This window comes from Acytostelium subglobosum (genome assembly GCF_000787575.1).
Source record: "Acytostelium subglobosum LB1 DNA, scaffold: scaffold34, whole genome shotgun sequence".
Taxonomy (NCBI): Eukaryota; Evosea; class Eumycetozoa; order Acytosteliales; family Acytosteliaceae; genus Acytostelium; species Acytostelium subglobosum.
Window position 1 is genome coordinate 27056 of NW_012236499.1, and position 20165 is coordinate 47220.

At 43.4% G+C, this 20165-nt stretch overlaps 7 protein-coding genes across 7 annotated transcripts; 4 read left to right on the forward strand and 3 right to left on the reverse strand.

Annotated features, from left to right (window-relative positions):
* Nucleotides 1–348: 348 nt before the first annotated feature.
* On the forward strand, nucleotides 349–4066 carry SAMD00019534_116290 (hypothetical protein; the record flags this gene model as incomplete). Its single annotated transcript, XM_012893038.1, has 5 exons — nucleotides 349–358; nucleotides 441–599; nucleotides 685–883; nucleotides 914–3300; nucleotides 3495–4066. Coding segments are annotated over 5 exons (3327 nt in total), but the record flags the coding sequence as incomplete, so codon positions are not given.
* On the reverse strand, nucleotides 3301–3639 carry SAMD00019534_116300 (hypothetical protein; the record flags this gene model as incomplete). The annotated part of the gene is made up of 1 exon (XM_012893039.1): nucleotides 3301–3639. One exon carries the CDS (start codon nucleotides 3637–3639, stop codon nucleotides 3301–3303), a length of 339 nt encoding a protein of 112 aa, XP_012748493.1.
* A 951-nt stretch (nucleotides 4067–5017) lies between the features above and the next one.
* On the forward strand, nucleotides 5018–6589 carry SAMD00019534_116310 (hypothetical protein; the record flags this gene model as incomplete). Its single annotated transcript, XM_012893040.1, has 1 exon — nucleotides 5018–6589. The coding sequence occupies one exon, from the start codon at nucleotides 5018–5020 to the stop codon at nucleotides 6587–6589; it is 1572 nt and encodes a 523-aa protein (XP_012748494.1).
* A 2899-nt stretch (nucleotides 6590–9488) lies between these two features.
* On the reverse strand, nucleotides 9489–10892 carry SAMD00019534_116320 (hypothetical protein; the record flags this gene model as incomplete). Its single annotated transcript, XM_012893041.1, has 3 exons — nucleotides 9489–9760; nucleotides 9832–10594; nucleotides 10698–10892. The coding sequence occupies 3 exons, from the start codon at nucleotides 10890–10892 to the stop codon at nucleotides 9489–9491; spliced, it is 1230 nt and encodes a 409-aa protein (XP_012748495.1).
* A 1340-nt stretch (nucleotides 10893–12232) lies between these two features.
* SAMD00019534_116330 (hypothetical protein) lies at nucleotides 12233–13498 on the forward strand (the record flags this gene model as incomplete). Its single annotated transcript, XM_012893042.1, has 1 exon — nucleotides 12233–13498. One exon carries the CDS (start codon nucleotides 12233–12235, stop codon nucleotides 13496–13498), a length of 1266 nt encoding a protein of 421 aa, XP_012748496.1.
* Nucleotides 13499–13642: 144 nt separating this feature from the next.
* SAMD00019534_116340 (hypothetical protein) lies at nucleotides 13643–15048 on the reverse strand (the record flags this gene model as incomplete). The annotated part of the gene is made up of 3 exons (XM_012893043.1): nucleotides 13643–14319; nucleotides 14455–14757; nucleotides 14826–15048. 3 exons carry the CDS (start codon nucleotides 15046–15048, stop codon nucleotides 13643–13645), a joined length of 1203 nt encoding a protein of 400 aa, XP_012748497.1.
* A 1159-nt stretch (nucleotides 15049–16207) lies between these two features.
* Nucleotides 16208–20158, forward strand: SAMD00019534_116350 (hypothetical protein; the record flags this gene model as incomplete). Its single annotated transcript, XM_012893044.1, has 7 exons — nucleotides 16208–16253; nucleotides 16354–16644; nucleotides 16758–17414; nucleotides 17505–18134; nucleotides 18340–18744; nucleotides 18812–19993; nucleotides 20091–20158. 7 exons carry the CDS (start codon nucleotides 16208–16210, stop codon nucleotides 20156–20158), a joined length of 3279 nt encoding a protein of 1092 aa, XP_012748498.1.
* Between the last annotated feature and the right edge of the window lie 7 nt (nucleotides 20159–20165).

Here is a 20165-nt window from a genome sequence, read left to right on the forward strand (position 1 = left end):
TTGAACATTGGACATTGGATTGAGTGACGCAACAAAGATAGAGATACATTGATACATAGACATAGATAGATAGAATACATAGAGATAGTGAGATAGATACGCATAGAGATAGATAGATTGAGATAGATATATATACTCAAAGTGTCAAATGAGGTAGAAGTACTCAGTGTCGACACTCAACCAACAGACACTTCAACATCAACATCATCACCAATCACATCATCATCACCATCATCATACATATACACAATCAACCACACAATCAATCACAAACATACAGACAGACACATCCATACATACAATGATGGACAGCAACAATACCAACAACAACAGCAGCAGCAGCAGTAGCATAGGCAGCGTCAATGGCAACAACAATAACAATAACAACATTAATAATAACAATGATAATAGTAATCAGATAGATGTTGCTACTGCTGCAGCGGCAGCAGCAGTCAGTGCAGAGAATACAAAACAACTGCTTAGAAGACGCTCTGCCAGTGATGTATGTCCAACCTTTGACTCTAAACGCCCATTCCGATTCTATTGGGCCAACGACGACCACATGTACTGGACATTCTTGTTGGATGCATCCAATACAGGTAAGCAACTTGATTGATTGATATCTTATGATCACTCACTAACTCAATCAATCACACTCAATCAATCAAATCAATGAATGAATAGTTCGTGATATAACAGAGGGATTGAAGTCTAAGGTACCATCAGGCCAGAACATCTACCTTTACAAACGTACAAAGGGCAAGTTTGGACGTACAAAGGATAGGAGACTGTCAAACGAGGATAGGATATGGGATATAGTGGACAAGCGAAGAGATAATAATAAGTCCGACCCGACATTCGTCGTCAAGAAGAAGAAGGCATCGTCTCTGAACGTCTCGCTGTCGACACCCAGCAGCAGCAGTAGCAATAAGAAGGGCCAAGTGGATGACGCACCCTCCCCACTCAGCTACTCGGGTGAGCTGCTCAACACGAGCACCAGCAGCAACACCTCGTCGTCCTTGGTGTCTTCGGCATCGGGCTCGGCCTCTACTTCTACAACGACCACCACTACCACAACAACTTCAACCTCAGCAGTATCGCCTACAACACATACAAGTGGCATCAATAACAACAACAACAACTCAAGCACGACACCACCCGTTGCCACGCCACCTATGCTGCCATTCCTCAACACATCGCCCGTGCAACAACGTAATGGGCTAAGGACAACGATGGAGATGAAGCCTCCACCCACAACAACAACATCGGAGAATGATCAATCAAACGAATCGACGTCGACTTCGACTTCACAGCCGCAACATCAGCAGCAACATCAAACACATATATACATTCAGCCGTCGAAGCACTCGTCACTCAACTTGAAGTCACCAAGCACCGCAGGACGCACGGGCCAGACGACCAAGGCTATCAAGGAGCAGCAGGCATCGTTTGCCTCGCCGCCCTCCTCTCCTGTCGTCGCTTCACAACACACAAGCGGTAGCGGATCCTCACACTCACCATCAAAGCCACCCAAGCCTCTGGTGCCGCTGGTCAACATCAGTGCTACAGGCCCCGTCACGGGCTCCACCGGCAACAGCAACAACAACGCGATTAACAGCACAGGTAGTAGCGCAGGTGGCCCAAGTCTTAACTCGAGCCTTGGCGGCAGCGGAGGAATGCCGCGTCCTGCCAGCCCCAACCCGATCGCCAAGCGTCTGGAGGGCACAAACAGACGCTCGGGCAAGTTGTCTCAGGACAACTCAAAGGACGTGATGCGCCTGATGCGCTTCTACTTTGGCGACTTCAACGTGTTTGGTGGACTGACCAACAATGATGGAGGCGGACGTTTCTTCACCCTCGCCCTGCTCAAGGAGACGACGGCACGTGACGTTGGCATCTCGGTCGAACAGAAGCTGCAACTGCCGCCCAACTCAATCAATGTGGTGCTGGTGTTGCCCATCCAGTCCAACGGCTCAAAGATCGAGCGCATGCTGGGAGACGAGGAGCTGATCATCGACGTCAAGGACACGTGGGAGGACCCCGCGCAGACATTCTTCATCGTCAAGGAGAACGACCAAAAGTCGCGCAACAAGAAGCTGCCCAAGCAGCTGGCGGACGTCCAACAGCACAACGTCATCCCAAGCGAGTGGCGTCGCAGTACTGATGCGATCAGTCTGCGGAACACAGCGGAGGACAGCTGGAAACGACGCTCGATCCCCATCTTCCTGCAGGTGCTGCCCGGCTCCCCGCACGCCAAGTCCAACGGCGTGGGACCCTCACCGCTCTCGTCCGAGTTCAATGACTATTCTGGCCCCGATCACTCTGCCGACAAGTACGACGACAGCGACGACGAGGACGCCTCTGAGCTGGACGTCACTGAATTGATGGGCTGGGCCCATCTGATCCCCTCGCAGGACCTCGAGTACATCAAGCGCATTGGCTCTGGCACATACTCAAAAGTTTACAAAGGCCGCTACATTGACAAGTTCGTGGCGATCAAGACACTACGTGGCAACATGACACCCGAGCAGATACAGGGCTTCAGGAAGGAGTGCGACGTGCTCAGCACCATCAAGTCGCCACACCTCATCTCGTTCTACGGCTCATGTATCGAGGACAGTCAGCTGAGCATGGTGGTGGAGTACTGCAGTCGTGGCACGCTCTACAAGGTGCTCAACACCAGCTTTGACTTTGAGTGGGACAAGTGGTTCCGCTGGATGATTCAGGTGGTGGAGGGTGTGCAGTACCTGCACAACATGAACCCGCCCATGGTGCATCGCGATCTCAAGACCCTGAACATCCTGCTGTCAGCCGAGTACAACACCAAGCTGTGCGACTTTGGCCTGACACGTACCATGACCATGACCAACGTCAGCACGCTGGGCATGCTGCGTGGCACAATGGCCTACACTGCGCCCGAGATCTATGATGGCATGCTGTTCAACACCAAGTCCGATGTGTACTCTCTCGGCGTGATCATGTGGGAGCTGGTGCAACGCTGCATCACTGGCGCCTACCAGCGACCCTTCCACGACTATCCAATCTCGATGGACATCCAGATCATCATCCTGACATCCAAGAACAAGGTGCGACCCAAGCTTCATGAAGGCTGTCCCGAGCGCTTGAAGAATCTGATCACAAACTGCTGGGACCAGGATCCAAACACGCGTCCCACCACCTCTGATCTCTTGTCCGAGCTCAACGCCATCAAGAAGCAGGTGATGAAGATAGTAGAGAAGAGTGGGAGGTCTTGCGTACAAAAGACTGCCAAGACTGTACAGTTACAGCAACAAACAATTGTTACAGCAAACAACAGCAGCAGCTACAACAGCAACAGCAACAACAGAATCCGACGATAATCACTACCTCTGCCGCCCCAATCTCATCAGTTGGTAGTCTCAGGGCAAGTCCATCGATCACATCAATTGCCGAGGAGACAAGTGTTCCAGAGGCATTGCCAGAGGTGTCAGCACCTGTACCATCATCATCAACAGCAGCAGCAGCATCGGCAGCAACAGTGGAGACACCGGCAACAGCAACGCCAACACCTGAGGTCATTCCTCCTCCAGCAGCAATAGTAGAGAGCACTACTACATCCACAACAAACGACAATGACAACAACAACAACAATGGTACCATTAGTGTAGATAACAGTCACAATCATTGTAATAATAGCAACAACAACTCCACCACAATCGACACCAACACAATCAATCAACAACAACAATGTAGCATAGACGTCAATCATATAGACCAACAACAGGACATCACTGTGGCAGTTCAACAAAATGACAGTGATCATTGTACAAACATTAGTAATAGTAACAACAACAACAACAATAGCGATAGCGATATCAATACTGAGCTTGCTGTGGCGCCAACACCAACACCAACATCAACATCAGCGATCACCTCAGAGGTATCTGATACCATTGGCATGGAAGCAGCGATCACAGATCATTCATCATCGCCAACAACATCAACACCAACAACACCAACCATACCAACAACAACAACTATGAGTACAGAGTCGAGTGCTATGTCACCACTCGATGTTCCTGTCGCGGAGTAACACGAGAACACTCCACCAAAAGCCCTTACCGGTAGTTGTTGCGGAAGAGGACGAAACATATATAACAAATAACAACACCCAACCTCTTATTTATCTCCACTTGGAGCGCACTGACTGGCCTTCTTGCCTCACCTCTATGGGATGGACCATCTTTATTACATTCATTCATTTCAACTCATCTCACTTCAGTGACATCACTTCCACACTTTGGCATTGACAACCCACACACACATCACACTCTAGTCATATGACTTTCAAGATTCATCATCACCAGACGACACCACATCACACACTCACACACACTCAAATACATCTTGATGTGTGTGATGCAATGAATGATAGTTGTCGTTGGACAAACCTATTCTGGGAATAGGGTGACAAGTTCATCAATATCACATGTCATGCGGATGTTTCCAAATCTAGTCAACACATAACAAACACGACATCTGTATCTCCACATTTCCAATCACTCACTCAATCTTCAACATACCCCTCAACGTCCTATCCTACTCCATTTCATTCCAATTCAGAGGTGTACCAATTGATAATTATTCGTATCATTATGTTGTGGTCCTCACCAATGTCACTACTCACTCAACTTCCACTTCAACTTCCACTCATTCATTCGCATCCCCAACATCCATGGTAAGGTGGATGGATGAGGATTATGGTATGGATTATGATGTTGCTCTGTGCATCGGAGTGAGCAAGATCACATGTGTAATTTACAACTTTCACTGCATTGCAATGAATATCCACTCACTCACTCAATCAACTTCTCTCCCCTCACTTTATACTATCACTTAACAAAGCACAACTATATTATTACTTACTTTTTTACTTGATTACTCCTTTCACATGGCGGATATTATAAGAACTTACACATCTAACCCCAATAATAACAACAACCATAACAATGTCAACACTCAACAGCAACAGCAATCAATGCCCAAGAAGGATCAAGACGCCATCTTGGGATTAACATCATTCAACTTTAATCAATCATCATCATCATCTACATCATCATCAACATCTTCATCAACCAGGGACATCTCACCAACAAGTCTTCCTCCAATAATAACACTTCCAAATGCTAATGGACAATCCTCAAAGTCCAAGCCAATATCACCAACCAACTCCAACTCAAACACAAACTCAACAAACATGAGAAACACAAATATCAAACTCGAGTCAATCGCATCCAGACTTGGTACACTCCCTCCAGCATCATCCTCAAACAACACATCTACATTGCCATCACCAAACAAGTTACCATTCAATCCATTCAACTCAATCTCAAACTCAATTTCAAACTCACTCAACTCAAACTCAAACACAAGTTCCAACTCAAAGTTACCCAACCTCACACATCAACCTTCAAAGAGTGCATTTATTGCTTCGTTCCTGCATGAATTGAACCATCCTCAAGAGTACATTGGTGACTCTGGTGACTTGGACAACCCCGAGCAATATTATTGCAAGTTCTGTGACAAGACCTGGCCCTCCACTTACTTCAAGAACAAGCAATCATTTGGCGCACACTGTTCCAACTGCTCACGAAAGAGAAAGCAACGCGATGAGAGCTTCCCATTCGTACCCGAGCTGAACTCGGACAAACGCCACCGCAACAATCATAGTAGCCGGCTGGGAGATGAGCCATCATCAGACATGGAGGACAGCGACTCATGGTCTACCTACGCCTCCGAGGACATCCATCGCATCCCCTCATCTTCGCCCTTCTCACCCAGCCAGCACCAAGGCACAAGTTACTCCTCGCCCACGTTCTCACCGTCCAACGCGCTGCCCACGGAAAGTCTTCGCTTCTCATTGCTCGATGTCGTCGAGGACAAGATTGCCGAGGAGAATGAGATAGAGTACATGAAGAAGGACTTGAAGAACCTGGTGAGTGAGATCCTAATCCAGGACTTCAAGAAGGAGAAGGAGATCAATGACCTCAAGGTGAACTTGTCGCGCGAGATCAAGGAGACAGAGGTGCGTGTCATGGAGGACATCACCGAGAAAAAGAAAGAGGAGGAGCGTCAACTGGCCACAATTAAGGAGGAGCTGCTCCTGGAGTTCCGCCAGCAAGAGAAGCAGTTGATGGACAAGATTCGCGCGGCCAAGGAAGCACCAGAGTCCAAGGAATTGCTGGAACAAGTGGACCGCACACATTCAAATCTTAAGCGACTGGTGAGTGAGCGCATTACAATGATGAACAACGCCATGATGACTCAGGAGCGAGAGCTGATGCGTCTTGTCACCCTGGAGACCAAGGAGTGCGAGAAACATGTACATAAGAAGTTTGATGGCATCAGGAAAGAGTTGAACGACTTCACAGAGGGACTGGCATCGTCCTTTGAGCTCATTGAGAACATAGTAGGAGGCAGTGGCACTGGCATCAATCAATCAAACACATCATCATCTATAAGTGTTAGAGATGCCAGCGTTGGAAGTGGAAGTGGAAGTGGAAGTAGTTTCATCAGTGGACCAGTCATCAATAGAGTAGTGTCCACATGAACAACCAATTGGATTAATAAATAATCCTTGTACAATAATTATAATATTAATGATGGGTGGGGAGGGGGATCGTACCGATCAATAATCGATTTCAATAATTGTTGTTGATATGAGAAGGATGTAAGCCGACTCACCTTCATTATCATTTGATACTTATATAATTATTATTTATATATTTGGATATATTCTAGGATTAATTAATATGTCAATACAACAACCATTTGAATGGGATTTATTAAAGAACAATTTGATCTATCTCAAAGGTAGATATGCTCATACAGGATCAAATATTGGTAGATATATATATTAATGAAATATTAAGATTCGATATCTACACAAGAGTGTTTGAGATGTTGGAGATGAACGATCCAGTACCAAAAATCTCCAAACACTCAGCAGTTGTCTACAACAACAAAATATATACTTTTGGAGGATTTGATGGAATATCTAAAAGACATGGTCTCTGTGTCTTTGACCTGGTAAGTTCAAATATATTATAATCGAATCWMAATTTATTAATATTATTATTTAAATAAATAGAGAATCGATCATGGACTGAACTTAATAGTTTTGGTAATATTCCAGAACCTAGAACAAGTCACGCTGCCTCTGTATCTGGAAATAGGATGTACATGTTTGGAGGAGTGATCAAGATTGGAGAAGATCCAGCAAACAATGACAACTTAAGTTTTTTCAATGATTTATATCGATTCAATTTTGATACAATGACAATGACAAAATTGGAGCCAAAAGGTGATGTTCCAGCTCCAAGATGTGGCAATCGTCTTTCTCTCGATTGACAACCTAATAATATTATATGGTGGGGGATCTGGGAGAGAATGGGACAAGAAGTATAATGATGTTCATATCTACGATCCTCAGACAAACACCTGGACACTCCTGGAAGTAATTGCATTTGTTTTTCTTTTGGACAAACAATATATGTCTATGGTGGACAATTAAAAGATGATCCTTATAACACCAACCAATAATTCAAGATGAATCTGAAAGACAGAAAATGGACCGAAATCAATTTGATGAAAGTAGAAAATCCATACCCTCAAGATCTATCATCAGGTGTCATGGTAGGGTTGGATTTATTCCTTTTTGGTGGACTGAGATATGATCCAATAAGTTCAATGTATCATATTATATTGAAAGAATAATAATAATAAAGTATTAAATATACTTGTTTTATTAGTAACATTGGCTTTTAGTGAACAATTGGAATGATCTTTTCTGAAAGTTCACATCCATAACCTTTATGAATAAGTATCAATCCATTTTGATTTGATATTCTCCTTCCTTCGATGAATATTATATTGTCAGAGTAGATATATCTTTGGGAAGATGGGATAATACACATTAGAAAACTAAGCATATTTTCAATAATAGTACTATTAAGTATATCTTCTGGAGATGGGTTCCATTTGACTGGTTGTATATCCAGGTCCTTTTTTAGATAAGAGAGCTTCGATAAAATCCTTTGATAAAGAGTCTTTATCGAAGTTGATGTAAGATTCCTTTGATAATGTTTTCAAAGAAAGAAGATGGGAATATGTAACTTGGATTTCAGAATAAAGTATTTCCAGAGATAATGAATTTAAATTATTTGGAAAGTACCCTGGTAGATAATAATCATTATACATATAATTATAATGTTTGAAAGATGATCGTATACATTTGATTGATCTAATTGATTTTGGAAGCAAATTTGGTTCTCCAAAGAATACTTCATTAAATCTTTCGAAGCAATATATTTTAACTAATGATTTAGGTAGAAAAAATGGACTAAAAGATATTAGTTGATGATTCAACCTCAGACTAGTGATCGAGTTTGGTAATTTTATCATTGAGGATAGTATGGAGCCAAGAGTAAGTTTTGTAACAGAGGTTGGAATGTTAAACATTATGGAATTATGGATTGTCAAGTCCGTGAGTGTAGATGGAAAAGTAAACTCTTCTTCACCTTGGTATTTAGTAATAAATAGATTCTTAATAGGCAAATTACAAAATAGTGAATTAATATTACTAATTGATCTGAATATGAATGATGATTCACCTCTAAGTTTGTTCAAACTTGCATGAACTGATGAAAAGTACGGACTGAATGATACATGGAGAAACTTCAAAGTCCTCAAACTGGTAGGTAGGTCCTCCAATGAATGGTGGTACTCCTCACCAAGAGTTAGGCTCAGAAGACCTTTTGGAAGTATTCCTTTGGGAATATCTACATTGAATTTACCTCCAAGATAAAGTTTTGTTAAAGAATTTGGTAGAGAATTAATTGGTTTGAATTCTTTAGTTGATGCTATCACTGTAAGAGATAATAAACAAGTTGGCCAAGATAATATAATGTTTGATGGTTCTGGAAATGGAATTCTAAATTTGGTAATATTGGTTGAAAGTGGAAGAAGTCCTGATAATTCTTTCTCATTTGTATCAATTATTAATTTTGTAGTGGTATTTGGAATAAGATCAAATGATGAAGTTAATGATGACGATGATGATAGTTGAGTTAGTTCTTTTAATTTATGTTCAAACATATATTTTGTAACTATTTTATCATATTTTTTACATGTTATTCCAAGACATAACTGATCCAATCCATTATCCAAATGTACTAATATATTTTTTATTATTATTATAGGTACTCGATCCATGTTATATTATTTGTAAAGATACTTGGGTTGAATAATAAGATGACCATCAAGTAAAATAAATAATATTTACCATGTTCAAAGTTCCTAGGAAAATCCAGATATTAGATTAAGTTAAATATTTGAATGAATAACAAACAGATTTAGTTCGATAAGTGCACATTTAATTAAGGTGAGTACTATGATGATGGTTTAAACCAATGATCGTTGTTGGTGGTATCTATCTGTCGATCGATCAATCAAATGGTGGTGGCTGATGCCAGCTGGTTGTATGCTGCTAGCTCGGTTCGATATGTCTCCCACTCGAAGGGAGTTTGGATGTTGCACGACAGCAACAGAGCTGGCATGAGAATGACTGTGGCACCAACACAGGTGTACGTGAACAGCTTTCCAAATGCCTCCACCGTTGGCGTCACTATCGCCTTCTTCTTTGGCGTCGACGCCACGCTCGAATACACTATGTAATATAACTTCTTTGACAATGTCTTGGCAATCAAAACAACGACAACACCTATTATGGATGTGAGTGAGTTAGTGATTGATTGATTGATTGATTGAATGAATGTACTTGGACCAACTTACAGAATACCAATCTAACAAGAGCCAAGATATAAAGATGATCCTTTAGGAAACCATATTGAGAACCAGCATACTCTTGGAAGAATTGGGGAACACGAGTGTTGGAGTTGATCCAGGTGGCAAAGAATGCTCCGAATGCTGTACCAGTGACCAGACCAGACTCTGGGTAGGCAGGTGATGGTACCTTGGGCTGTGGATGCAGCAGCAGGACGATGCAGCAGAGCAAGAAGCCACACATGGGCACGGCCCAGCTGCCGTTGAGAAGCAAGCCGACATAGACGTGTCGGTAGAATGTGAATATCGCAATGGTCAGCGATCCAATGATGAAGCCGCCTGCGACGTCCATTGGCGTGTGGTGGCCGTTGTACACGCGGCTCACCATGACGCTGACTATGCTGGTCACAACGAGGATCAGCGCGACGGGGTAGGGGATGAAGGGGTTCTGCACCGGCAAGATGTGATAGAAGAACAGGAAGTAGTAGAACTGCAGCGACAGCGAGGAGGAGGTGTGCGTCGAGGGCATGCCGTGGTCCATCTGTGGCGATGTGTTGGTCCACACCGCTGGGTATGGTGGACGCGGCAGCAAAAACGTGTTCTTCAGTATGTTGCCTGTGGCGATCGACATTGCCAGCATAATACACAGCTCTGCCGCTAGCATTCTCGACAAGAACCAAAACGTCATTGGCATCGAGAGGATATAGAACTCCTCCTCGCCCAAATAACTAGCGAATCCAAAGTATTTATCCAAGTATTTGTTCCTGTATGACTATGTTATTGTTGCGGCGCGCCGTGTCCAATGTTAGACCAACCATGTCCCTGTTGCTCTCGCTCTTCCCTGTCATCATCATCATTGTGATTGACCGACTTACCTGAAGCTTCAGAACGAATGGCACCTCTCGCTCGTACTCCTTGTACAATGCAGACCTCAATGAAGAGACTGAGAGTGGTACGCCTTTGGAGTGATGGTTGTCATCCTTCTTGATGGCGGGTACACTGCTGCTAAAGTTGCTACTGCTATTCTTCTTTAAAGAGTTTGTTGGTGGTATAGGTTGAACACAATCCATTGTATCTATCTCTATCTATATATATATCTATGCTATCTGTCCAAGAGGTTACAACAATGTATCATTCAGACAGATGTATGATCCGATCAACTTAATCGCTCCGTTTCTTTTCGTTTCGTTCGTTTCCTTTTCGTTTCGTGATTGATTGATTGATTGATTAACAATGCTGTATACAGTCGAGTTGAGAAGAGTCGAGTCGAGTCGAGTTGATTGATTGATTGATTGAGTTGTGCAATGAGGTCGCGGGCAGTTCCAAGATTACAATGTATTATAAGAGTAATATGATGGATATTTTGAATGTTAATAGACTGAATATATTATAGAGGTGACCTCAGACACCAACTTCCTCCCATTCATTCATTCATTCATCATTCATTCATTCATTATCATATACATACGCAAAGATGCAATTGACTGACCAAAGTATCAATGTTATATGTTATGTATCAATGTTATAATGATATATGTATATTGACAACGCACACACACGTGAAATGAGATAAAGAGTGAGACAAAGAGAGAGAGAGTGAACGAATGAATGAAAGAATGAATGAATTAATGAACAATTCGTCACCTCACATAGTTCCAACCCTCGCTAACTCAACTGGCCCACTCCCTCAAACGCACACACACGATACATTCACACATTCATTCATTCACTCTCATACTGCCCACAGCCGACATGTCCTCACTCACTCACACACTCTCCATCGATCACCCCGCCTATCCAGGAAGGGGAAGAACCCTTTGTTTACACACATTTATTTGAATGACCACAACGGAGACTTGTTGCCTCGTTCGCGCTCTTTTGGTTTTGGACTCGACTCTGAATGTCGTCATTCCTATCCAAGGTTAGATAATTTTGATGTAGAGAGTGTGTGAGTGAGAGTCGTGTCTCAGTAACCTCCATTACCAACCAGCGACGGTTCCAACCAACCAACCAGGTGAACGGGTTAGGCGTGCACACGCATTCAACAACAAACAAATACTCATTGATTAATTAATTTGAAGATGTGACAAACATTATTACCTAATAAGCCTGTAAATCTAAGACAGATCCGGGATATAACCCAACATAATAATGATTTTCCCTTATTACTAAGACAATGATGTTCTAATTATCTAAATGTAATATTGTTGTTGACTGATTGATTGATTGGATGATTGAATGAACGAACGTATAAAGGAGGCCATGCTAAACCCTTGCCCTCGCAAACATACCCTCACAGAGATTCCCTCGCACAGTTTTTTGACTTGAAGTTTTTTTCGAAAATTTGTAATTCATTCATTGTTCACTTTATTACTTCATGTACAGATAGATAGATAGATAGAATAAGGAGATGACGTCTGTACAAGGAAATACAAATCATCTGAGGCAACTACAGATTGATGCTGCAAGAAAAAAGACGATAAAGAAGTACTTGTTGAAGAAAGTAAAGGTTGATAGAGATAATGATGCAATAGAGACTGCAAAGAAGACTGAACTACTGCGGCAACAAGAACAATTGAATGCTGCCGCCGCTGCTGCAGCTACAAAGAATGGTGGTGACGAGAGCAATGTAGTTGATATCGTATCTAATGGTGCACCTGCTGCTGCTGCCGCCGCGGCAGCCACGAGCGACGAACATAGTATCGCAGATGACAAGGCAGAGTTGGAGAGAAAGAAAGAGGAACTAAAGAAGAAGCTGGAGCCTCTCGAGAAGAAACTGGTCGAGTTAAACACGAACAAGGAGTCACTGTTTCTGTTGCTCAAGGTGATATTGAGCGAGGAGGATAGGAAGAAGAAACAACAGGAGGATCTGCAAAAGATGCAGAGGCAGCAGTTGCAACAACAACAGGCAATGTTGCAACAGCAACAACAACTTCATCAACAACAACTTCAACAACAACAACAGCAACAACATCCACAACATCAACAACATCCACATTATCCTCAACCACATCCATACGCACCACAACAACAACAGCAAGGTGGCAATCACTTCCTACATATGTCATCACCAAATCTTGGATCATCACTCAATAGTATGGGTGGCTCATTCAACCATCAGGGCAGCGCAAGCGGAGAATATCCTTACGCCAATCGTGACCGTGAGCGTGAGCGCGACCGCGATCGCGACCGTGACTCAATGTCGCATCAATCACCATACTCATCTGCCAAGATGCCACAGCCCTTTGAATCACCTCTGACCCCGGTGGATGGCTACCAATCAATGTCCAGCCACTTCTCTCCGTCCTCACCGTCACCTTCATCAGCGTCACACGATCATTACAAGCAACCGCCACCTCCACTGCCGCATCATGGTGGCGGCTATGGACGATACAACGACTCAAAGGACAACAGAATGAGTCCTTACTCGCGACCAATGGACAAGAGTCCCTATGGCTATGGACGCGATCGCCCGCTTGGCCCACCACCAGGGCCAGGCGGCCCCGATCCCAGAGATCGCGACAGAGACAGAAGCATGCCACCCGATTATGATCACTTTGACGACAGGGCGCCACCATATTTCAACAGAGGATACGGCGGCAACTATCAACGAGGTGGAGGTCCAATGGGTCGAGGTGGGCGCATGGACAATCATCGAGGTGGCTATTGGAAGTAAAGCAATTAGGTCATCACCCCCACACAATGTACAGAACAATGGATCAATCAATCACAGGCGATGAAAGGACCACGATGGTCCCAATAAACATCCCCCAAATGATGTTACAACAACAGGTATTACGCAGTTTATTGAGATGAAGGATCAAGAGAGTGGACTCATACTTGGATATTTGATTCCCAACGACTCGATCTTGTCCTGCATCTGAAGGTACAGGATGGTGTTTTCGGCATCCATGCGTAAGCCTCCAAACATGTACATGTTGGAGCCAACCATGTTGCCAGTGGCCATGTCTCGTGGGTATGGTGCGCAAATAGTCTCAATCCGGGTCCACTCCATGCTGACTGTGTCCAGCATGTATAGGTCATTTGATAGAGTGTCGTCATGGAAACTCTGGCCGCCATAAACAAAGAAGAATGGACCGACGTTGAAGCAAGTGCTAAACGTACACACTGATACCCTGCCCTTGACCACCACCTTTGTCCAATGGTTCATAAGAGGGTCGTAGATATGCACGTCATTGAACTTGCGACCCCAGTTGGGTCCCGAGCCACCTCCAAACAGCAACAACTTGTTCTCGAGAGTAATGAGTCTGTGGCCACATCTTGGTGGTGGGATATCGCCTGATGGGAACAATCTGGTCCAGATCAAAGTGTCCACATCCAATCGATACAAGTCATTGAGGAACACCAATTCCTTGGCATCATTCTTGTACATTCCTCCAAAGATGTACATTGATCTGTCCATTGCTGTGGCTGCATGATTGGTCCTCGGAATTGGTAAGTTTCCTCTGCAGTCAATATAGTTCCATGTTCGCTCAACTGTGTCAGTGGAATGAGTGAGTGATAGGCGTTAGTGATCAATCAAAATTATTGTATGGCGATCAAAAAAGTCATCAGTCAATCAATCAGATATTAATAATTCACTGAGTTTGATCAATATTAACGGTGACTTACTCGTATCAAACATGCAGAGGCTATAATGCTTGCTGAATCCATCGAATCCACCAAAGGTATATATGTTGTGATCGATGCCTACAGCAGCATGCCTGGCAAACTTTGGCATTGGTCCACTGTTCAACTCCACCTTCTCGAATGAATGAGAGACTGTGTCGAACCTATATATTTCATCGAATCTCTCTTCTGCCGTCTTCTGGCCACCAATGTAATAAATATATTGTCCAATCAATGTACTAGTATGCTGATAACGACCTGATGGTTTGTCACCGGATGCACTAATCTCGATCCAACAAAGACCATCTGTTTGACTGTTAATTAGTACCTTGTATGGGCAACTCTGATAATCATTCCCTCATGCTTATACTTACTAACACTATTCAAAAGGGACATCTTCCTTGAGTAGTATTCCTTCCAGCTTGGGAGGCATCGACGTTTGAATACAGGGGATAGACTCCATTTTCGTTTACAGATGGACTTCCATATTGTGTTCTCTTGGCAGAAGCGATGAAGTGTCTGACTGGTCATCTGCACTGCGTTCAGATCCTTTGGCTCCAACTGTGACAGGATTCTCAAAGATACCTCGTTTGGCATCAGTTCCAAAAAGTTTAGTTGTATTTGTACATCTGAATCTTTATCTTCATCACATGATGATGATGAAGATGATGAGGATTCTGGTGTAATAGGTCCTACTAATGTCCATCCATCATATGATGACTGGATCATTATACCAGTATTACATGTTGTGGCACTTTGTTCAATCGTACATGTTTCCATCACAACATCCATTTCAACATCATCCTTCATAATTATATCAATTGATGACCCATTTGATGAGTCCTCTGTCCTTTCAATTCCATCATGGTTGTTAATGTCCATGGGTGATGTAGTAAGGTATATGATCGATGGAGTGTGATCAAAGTGATATAGTAGTATTATATGTATGATTGATGGAATGATTGAGGTGATTGATTGTCTTATTTTACTGTGTAATAGTACTTGTATGTCGTTTGATTGTTTGATTGAATGAGTGTGACCTCCAATCACTTTGTCGTTCATTCGGTTGGTTCAGATGTATTTTTGGGGCCTTTTGCAATAGTCTAGAAGACATCCAATGCTATCGATGGCATTGGGTTTCTCGATTTTGTTCGACCCATGTCAGAGGCATTATTAGATTGATCGATGGGCCACCCCCCAATCACCACAAGACAGATGGGACATGCCCTCCAACCGACAGTTTTTTGAACAATCTCATCACTTTTCTATTAACATAATTTTGACTTTAGATTTGATTCGACTCGATATATATGTTTACTTCGGAACCAACATCACTCAATCCTACCTTATTATTAGTTGAACTAAACATTAATTAATATATATATACCCTGTTATTCATTTATTATTAAAGTTTAGAAGTGATCTAACATTATTTTGATTTCGTCATGACCTCAAAGGGAAAAAGATGGGCAGAGGAGGGAGTGGATATCCACTCATGGAACCCCAGGGTTGTAGCGGGATCATGATCTTTTATTAATATCTTAGGATATGGTTGTTTTTAAATCACCTCCTTTTTGTTCCTTCATGTCCTATCATGTCCTGTGTCCGCCACCCTGTTCCAATCTTGACATATAAATGTGTCTGCCCCGCCGTAGTAAACTGATGAGGTCACGACCTGACATGAACTTGAACTGTTTAGTATCAATGACTTGACATAACTGAGCTTAACTTAACTTATGTTAAAAAGCTAACAAATATGAAACAGTTACTATTATTCCTATTCCTATACTTGCTAGCCAATGGTATGTGATGTTTGAACATCATCAAATGGAATAGATCCACTCGCCACCCATCATCTCACACTCTGACACTCTACCATCAATCAATCAATCAATCATAAAGTAGGGACTTATACATTTGCACAACAAAAGAATATATTTATAAAGTCATTATTTGTAGAGACTGGATGTGATTTGATTATAACAACAGTATATAATCATAGTGTCTTGTTCAATAAGGTGACAACTTCGACCTATGGAGAAGTCAAGATCAACGATGCCTATCAATACTATGGACTCCAGTATGCGATAATCCAGTTCACAGTACCATACAACACAAACAACAACTTGACTGGACAGATTCAAGACACAAACAACGCCACCCTCCGCTTCGATATGAACTTCTTATGTCCACGTATGTTTGTACAGCAGATCAATCAATCTCACTCACTAACTCATCCAATCACTCAATCAATCACTCTTGGAATCATTCCAAACACTCAATCAATCACTCAAACTTTGATTTAGCTCAAAAAACAATGACCGCCAGACTTGTGTATCCGTTGGTGTATGATAGAGTTACACCTGTTAATATATTTGTTCCATTGCAGTTGGAAGCTTATAAGTCATTCGTTGAGATTGGTGGCTTTGCAACAGACCCCCGTGGCCTCCAATGTCAAGCCCCGGGCTACGACTGCACCATCTACGCCCTGCGCTCAGACTCAGTCTCCGGCATAGGCCTCTTCCAAATGGTCCTCTATCCAAGTGTTGTAAAGGGCATCGCTCAGAACATAAACTATCAAGCACCCATACCAGTGGGCATCGCAGCAATGGATAACAGATACGCCAACATCACCGTACCCCCGCTGTTCAGCTACCCTGTTCGCACTCAATCATCTGAGGTCTATACATATGGACTGAACTTCTTCGATGCATCGCCATTGGTCAGTCGTGATGGCTCTGCCCCTGTTGCTACATTGATCACATCTTCTGGTCCCGCAGGCTATACTGCGACTCCAAACACAGCCTTCCCTGCGGACATACGTAGCATCAAACCTGTCAAAGGTTCGCCCGAAGGCGTGACCAAGACACTTCTACTGGCCGATGTACTTACCAACGTTGAAACCAAAGTCTATGAGATGCTTCCCACTCTATCCTTGGTCAACAACTTTACCCTATACTTCTGTATGTTGCACTTGCAATACCTTCGCCCTCGCCCTCACCAACCCTAACCCTAACCCTAACCCTCGCCCTCGCCCTCTCCACACATTATAGCTAGGTATGCCAATGGTGATGTTAAATTGACCAATAGGTCAGATCTGGAACAGAATGGATTCTATCCATTATCCATTTCATTTGATCTACCGGTATATCAGAAATGCTTGGTCCAAAGTGATGTTGTTGAGACTGAGACCTCAGAGGTATTCACATACCCATTTGGACTGATGGGCAGCACAACCATCACTCACTTCACCGTCACATACTTGACCAGCAAGTACCTGGCTCAAACAATCCCTTTTGATTGTTTTGTGGGTGCTCGAGGTATGGTACTTTCCGCCACCAATATATCAACCAAGCCATTGCCCTACGTCCAGTCATTGGATGTCATACCAGTTGGTGGCTTGAAGCACTTGCTCAAGGCAAAGGTCATTGTACCCGAGAGCGGAATGAGGCTCCTCAGAGTGATATTCAGTTCAGGCGAATACGTACCACTGACCAAGAATGACTTGGTCGCTGGAGACATGTTCAATGGCACTTATGAGAGGCTATTCACACTCTACAATGTGACCAATCTCCCAGGATACTCTGTTGATATTATGGATCATGCTGGAAACATCAACTCATTCAACCTTGGCTACTCAGACATCGCAATCGGCGCTCCTTATACATTCATGCTGAATACATGTAAGTTACATCTCTGGGCTTGGACCAAGGTCCTACTCCTCATTGGAACTCACTCAATCAATCACCTTATCACAAAACTCATCAATCACATTGAACTATTCACTCAATCAATATCCAAACATCCAATCACTCGCTCGCTCACTCACTCAACAATGAATGATCATGGAACTATTCCAACTAACAATCAATCAATCAATTTACATAGGGAGTATATCGGCCGACGACTTGACAATGTTGTACTTTGACACTTATGTGATGAATGTCACATCTTCAAGCGTGAACAACACTCTTTACTTCAAATGCCCAAAGATTCAACCTGATTGGAAGGTATCGATCAAGTTTGGTGTCAAGGATGAGAACCCTCTATTCGTTCAGTTTGGTTACTATGACAACAAGAATAGTATGTTTGTCATTCCATTCAAAGTTCCAGCAAGGCTGTACTCAAGAGAAATGCAATATGTCTTGCAAATGGAGCCACCCGAGGCCACGTCATACCAACTCTACTCCAACCTGATGCCACTCTACAATGCCTACGGCATAAATGTGATTGAATACCGTATGATCAAAGATCGTTTCCCAACCATGCCCAACTTAACAATTATCTCATCATGTAAGTCGATCAATCATTCATTCCAATCAAGTGTACCATAATTACTAATTTATCTCATCATATATAGCTGCGGATGAGATGCCTCCCTTGATCATTGAGGTCAAGGCACTTCCAAGCACAATGGTGGATTTAACTTCGTTGACCGAAAAGATTATGATTGGATGGAACTTTACAATTGAGGACCAACCAAATGGATTCAGCCATGGAGTGATTAGAGTCGTTAGTGACTGTTATCGCATGCCTCGCACTTACAACTTTACTGTGGCCAACAGGATAAGTGGCAATGATACAGTGGGCGTCTATCAAGTAATGTTTGAAGTCGCTGGAATCTATCGCAATCAAACATACTCGGCACTGGATGTTGAACTATTCGACACATCAATGAACAGGGCGTATTACTCAAAGTTCACCTCAGGACAACGCACGATCAATCCGTTGGCCAAGGCCATTGACAACTACTCCAACGAGCTATACATCAGACTTGGTACTCTATGGTCCGACTACACACTGCCCATTATCACACAGATCCAGTTCAATCCGCCATCACTCGATGTTGGTGGGTCCGATCGCAGCATCTACTGCAAGTTGTTTGTGAATGAGAGTGAAGGTATGGACACGACACACACCCCCTACGTCTACCTCACGGCCGGTCTGTTTGAGACATACAAGATGCCCGCGGTGCTGGTCAATCAATCGGGAAGTCTCTATATTTACGAAGCCAGGGGTGCCGTCCCGTATGGCTTTGGCGCCAGCACAGGCCAGGCAATGGTCTCGGTCTACGGACTGATGGACACCAGTCAGAACACAAAGGGATACCCACCCAGCGACCTGACCAACCTGGTGATGAAGATCAGATTCACTCATACCATTCCATATATTGAGAGCTATGCACTTGGTGACAACTCAAAGGTCACATTGTATGGAAAGAACTTTGGAGTGGACCCCAGCAAGACAATCGGCACGATCACACCTGGCAATGGCTCTTCATACGTTGTCACCTCTACCGTGGGCTCATCCCTCATACAGATATACTCTTTGGACGCTGTGACGACAACAACAATGATATCAGTTGTTGTGCGCAATTCCAACTATCCATCAAATGCCATCCAGTTCCTTTACCAGCCGGCCAACTCAAACACGACCAACCCCACAATCACATGTCCAAACAACTGTTCTGGCAATGGACAATGTTCCAAAACACTCGGTTGTCAATGTTATGATGGTTGGTATGGAGATGATTGTACATCGAGTAAGTATATTTGACCCCCGACTGGGCTGGAATAGTTCCAGCCCCCGCCCAAACCCCAACCCCACACCACCTTACATCTTCTTCCAAACAAACACAGAGACAATACCACAAAGTGCCAAGTACCAATACAGATACACCAACATCAACTTATGTGTTCAATGTTAGTGATGTG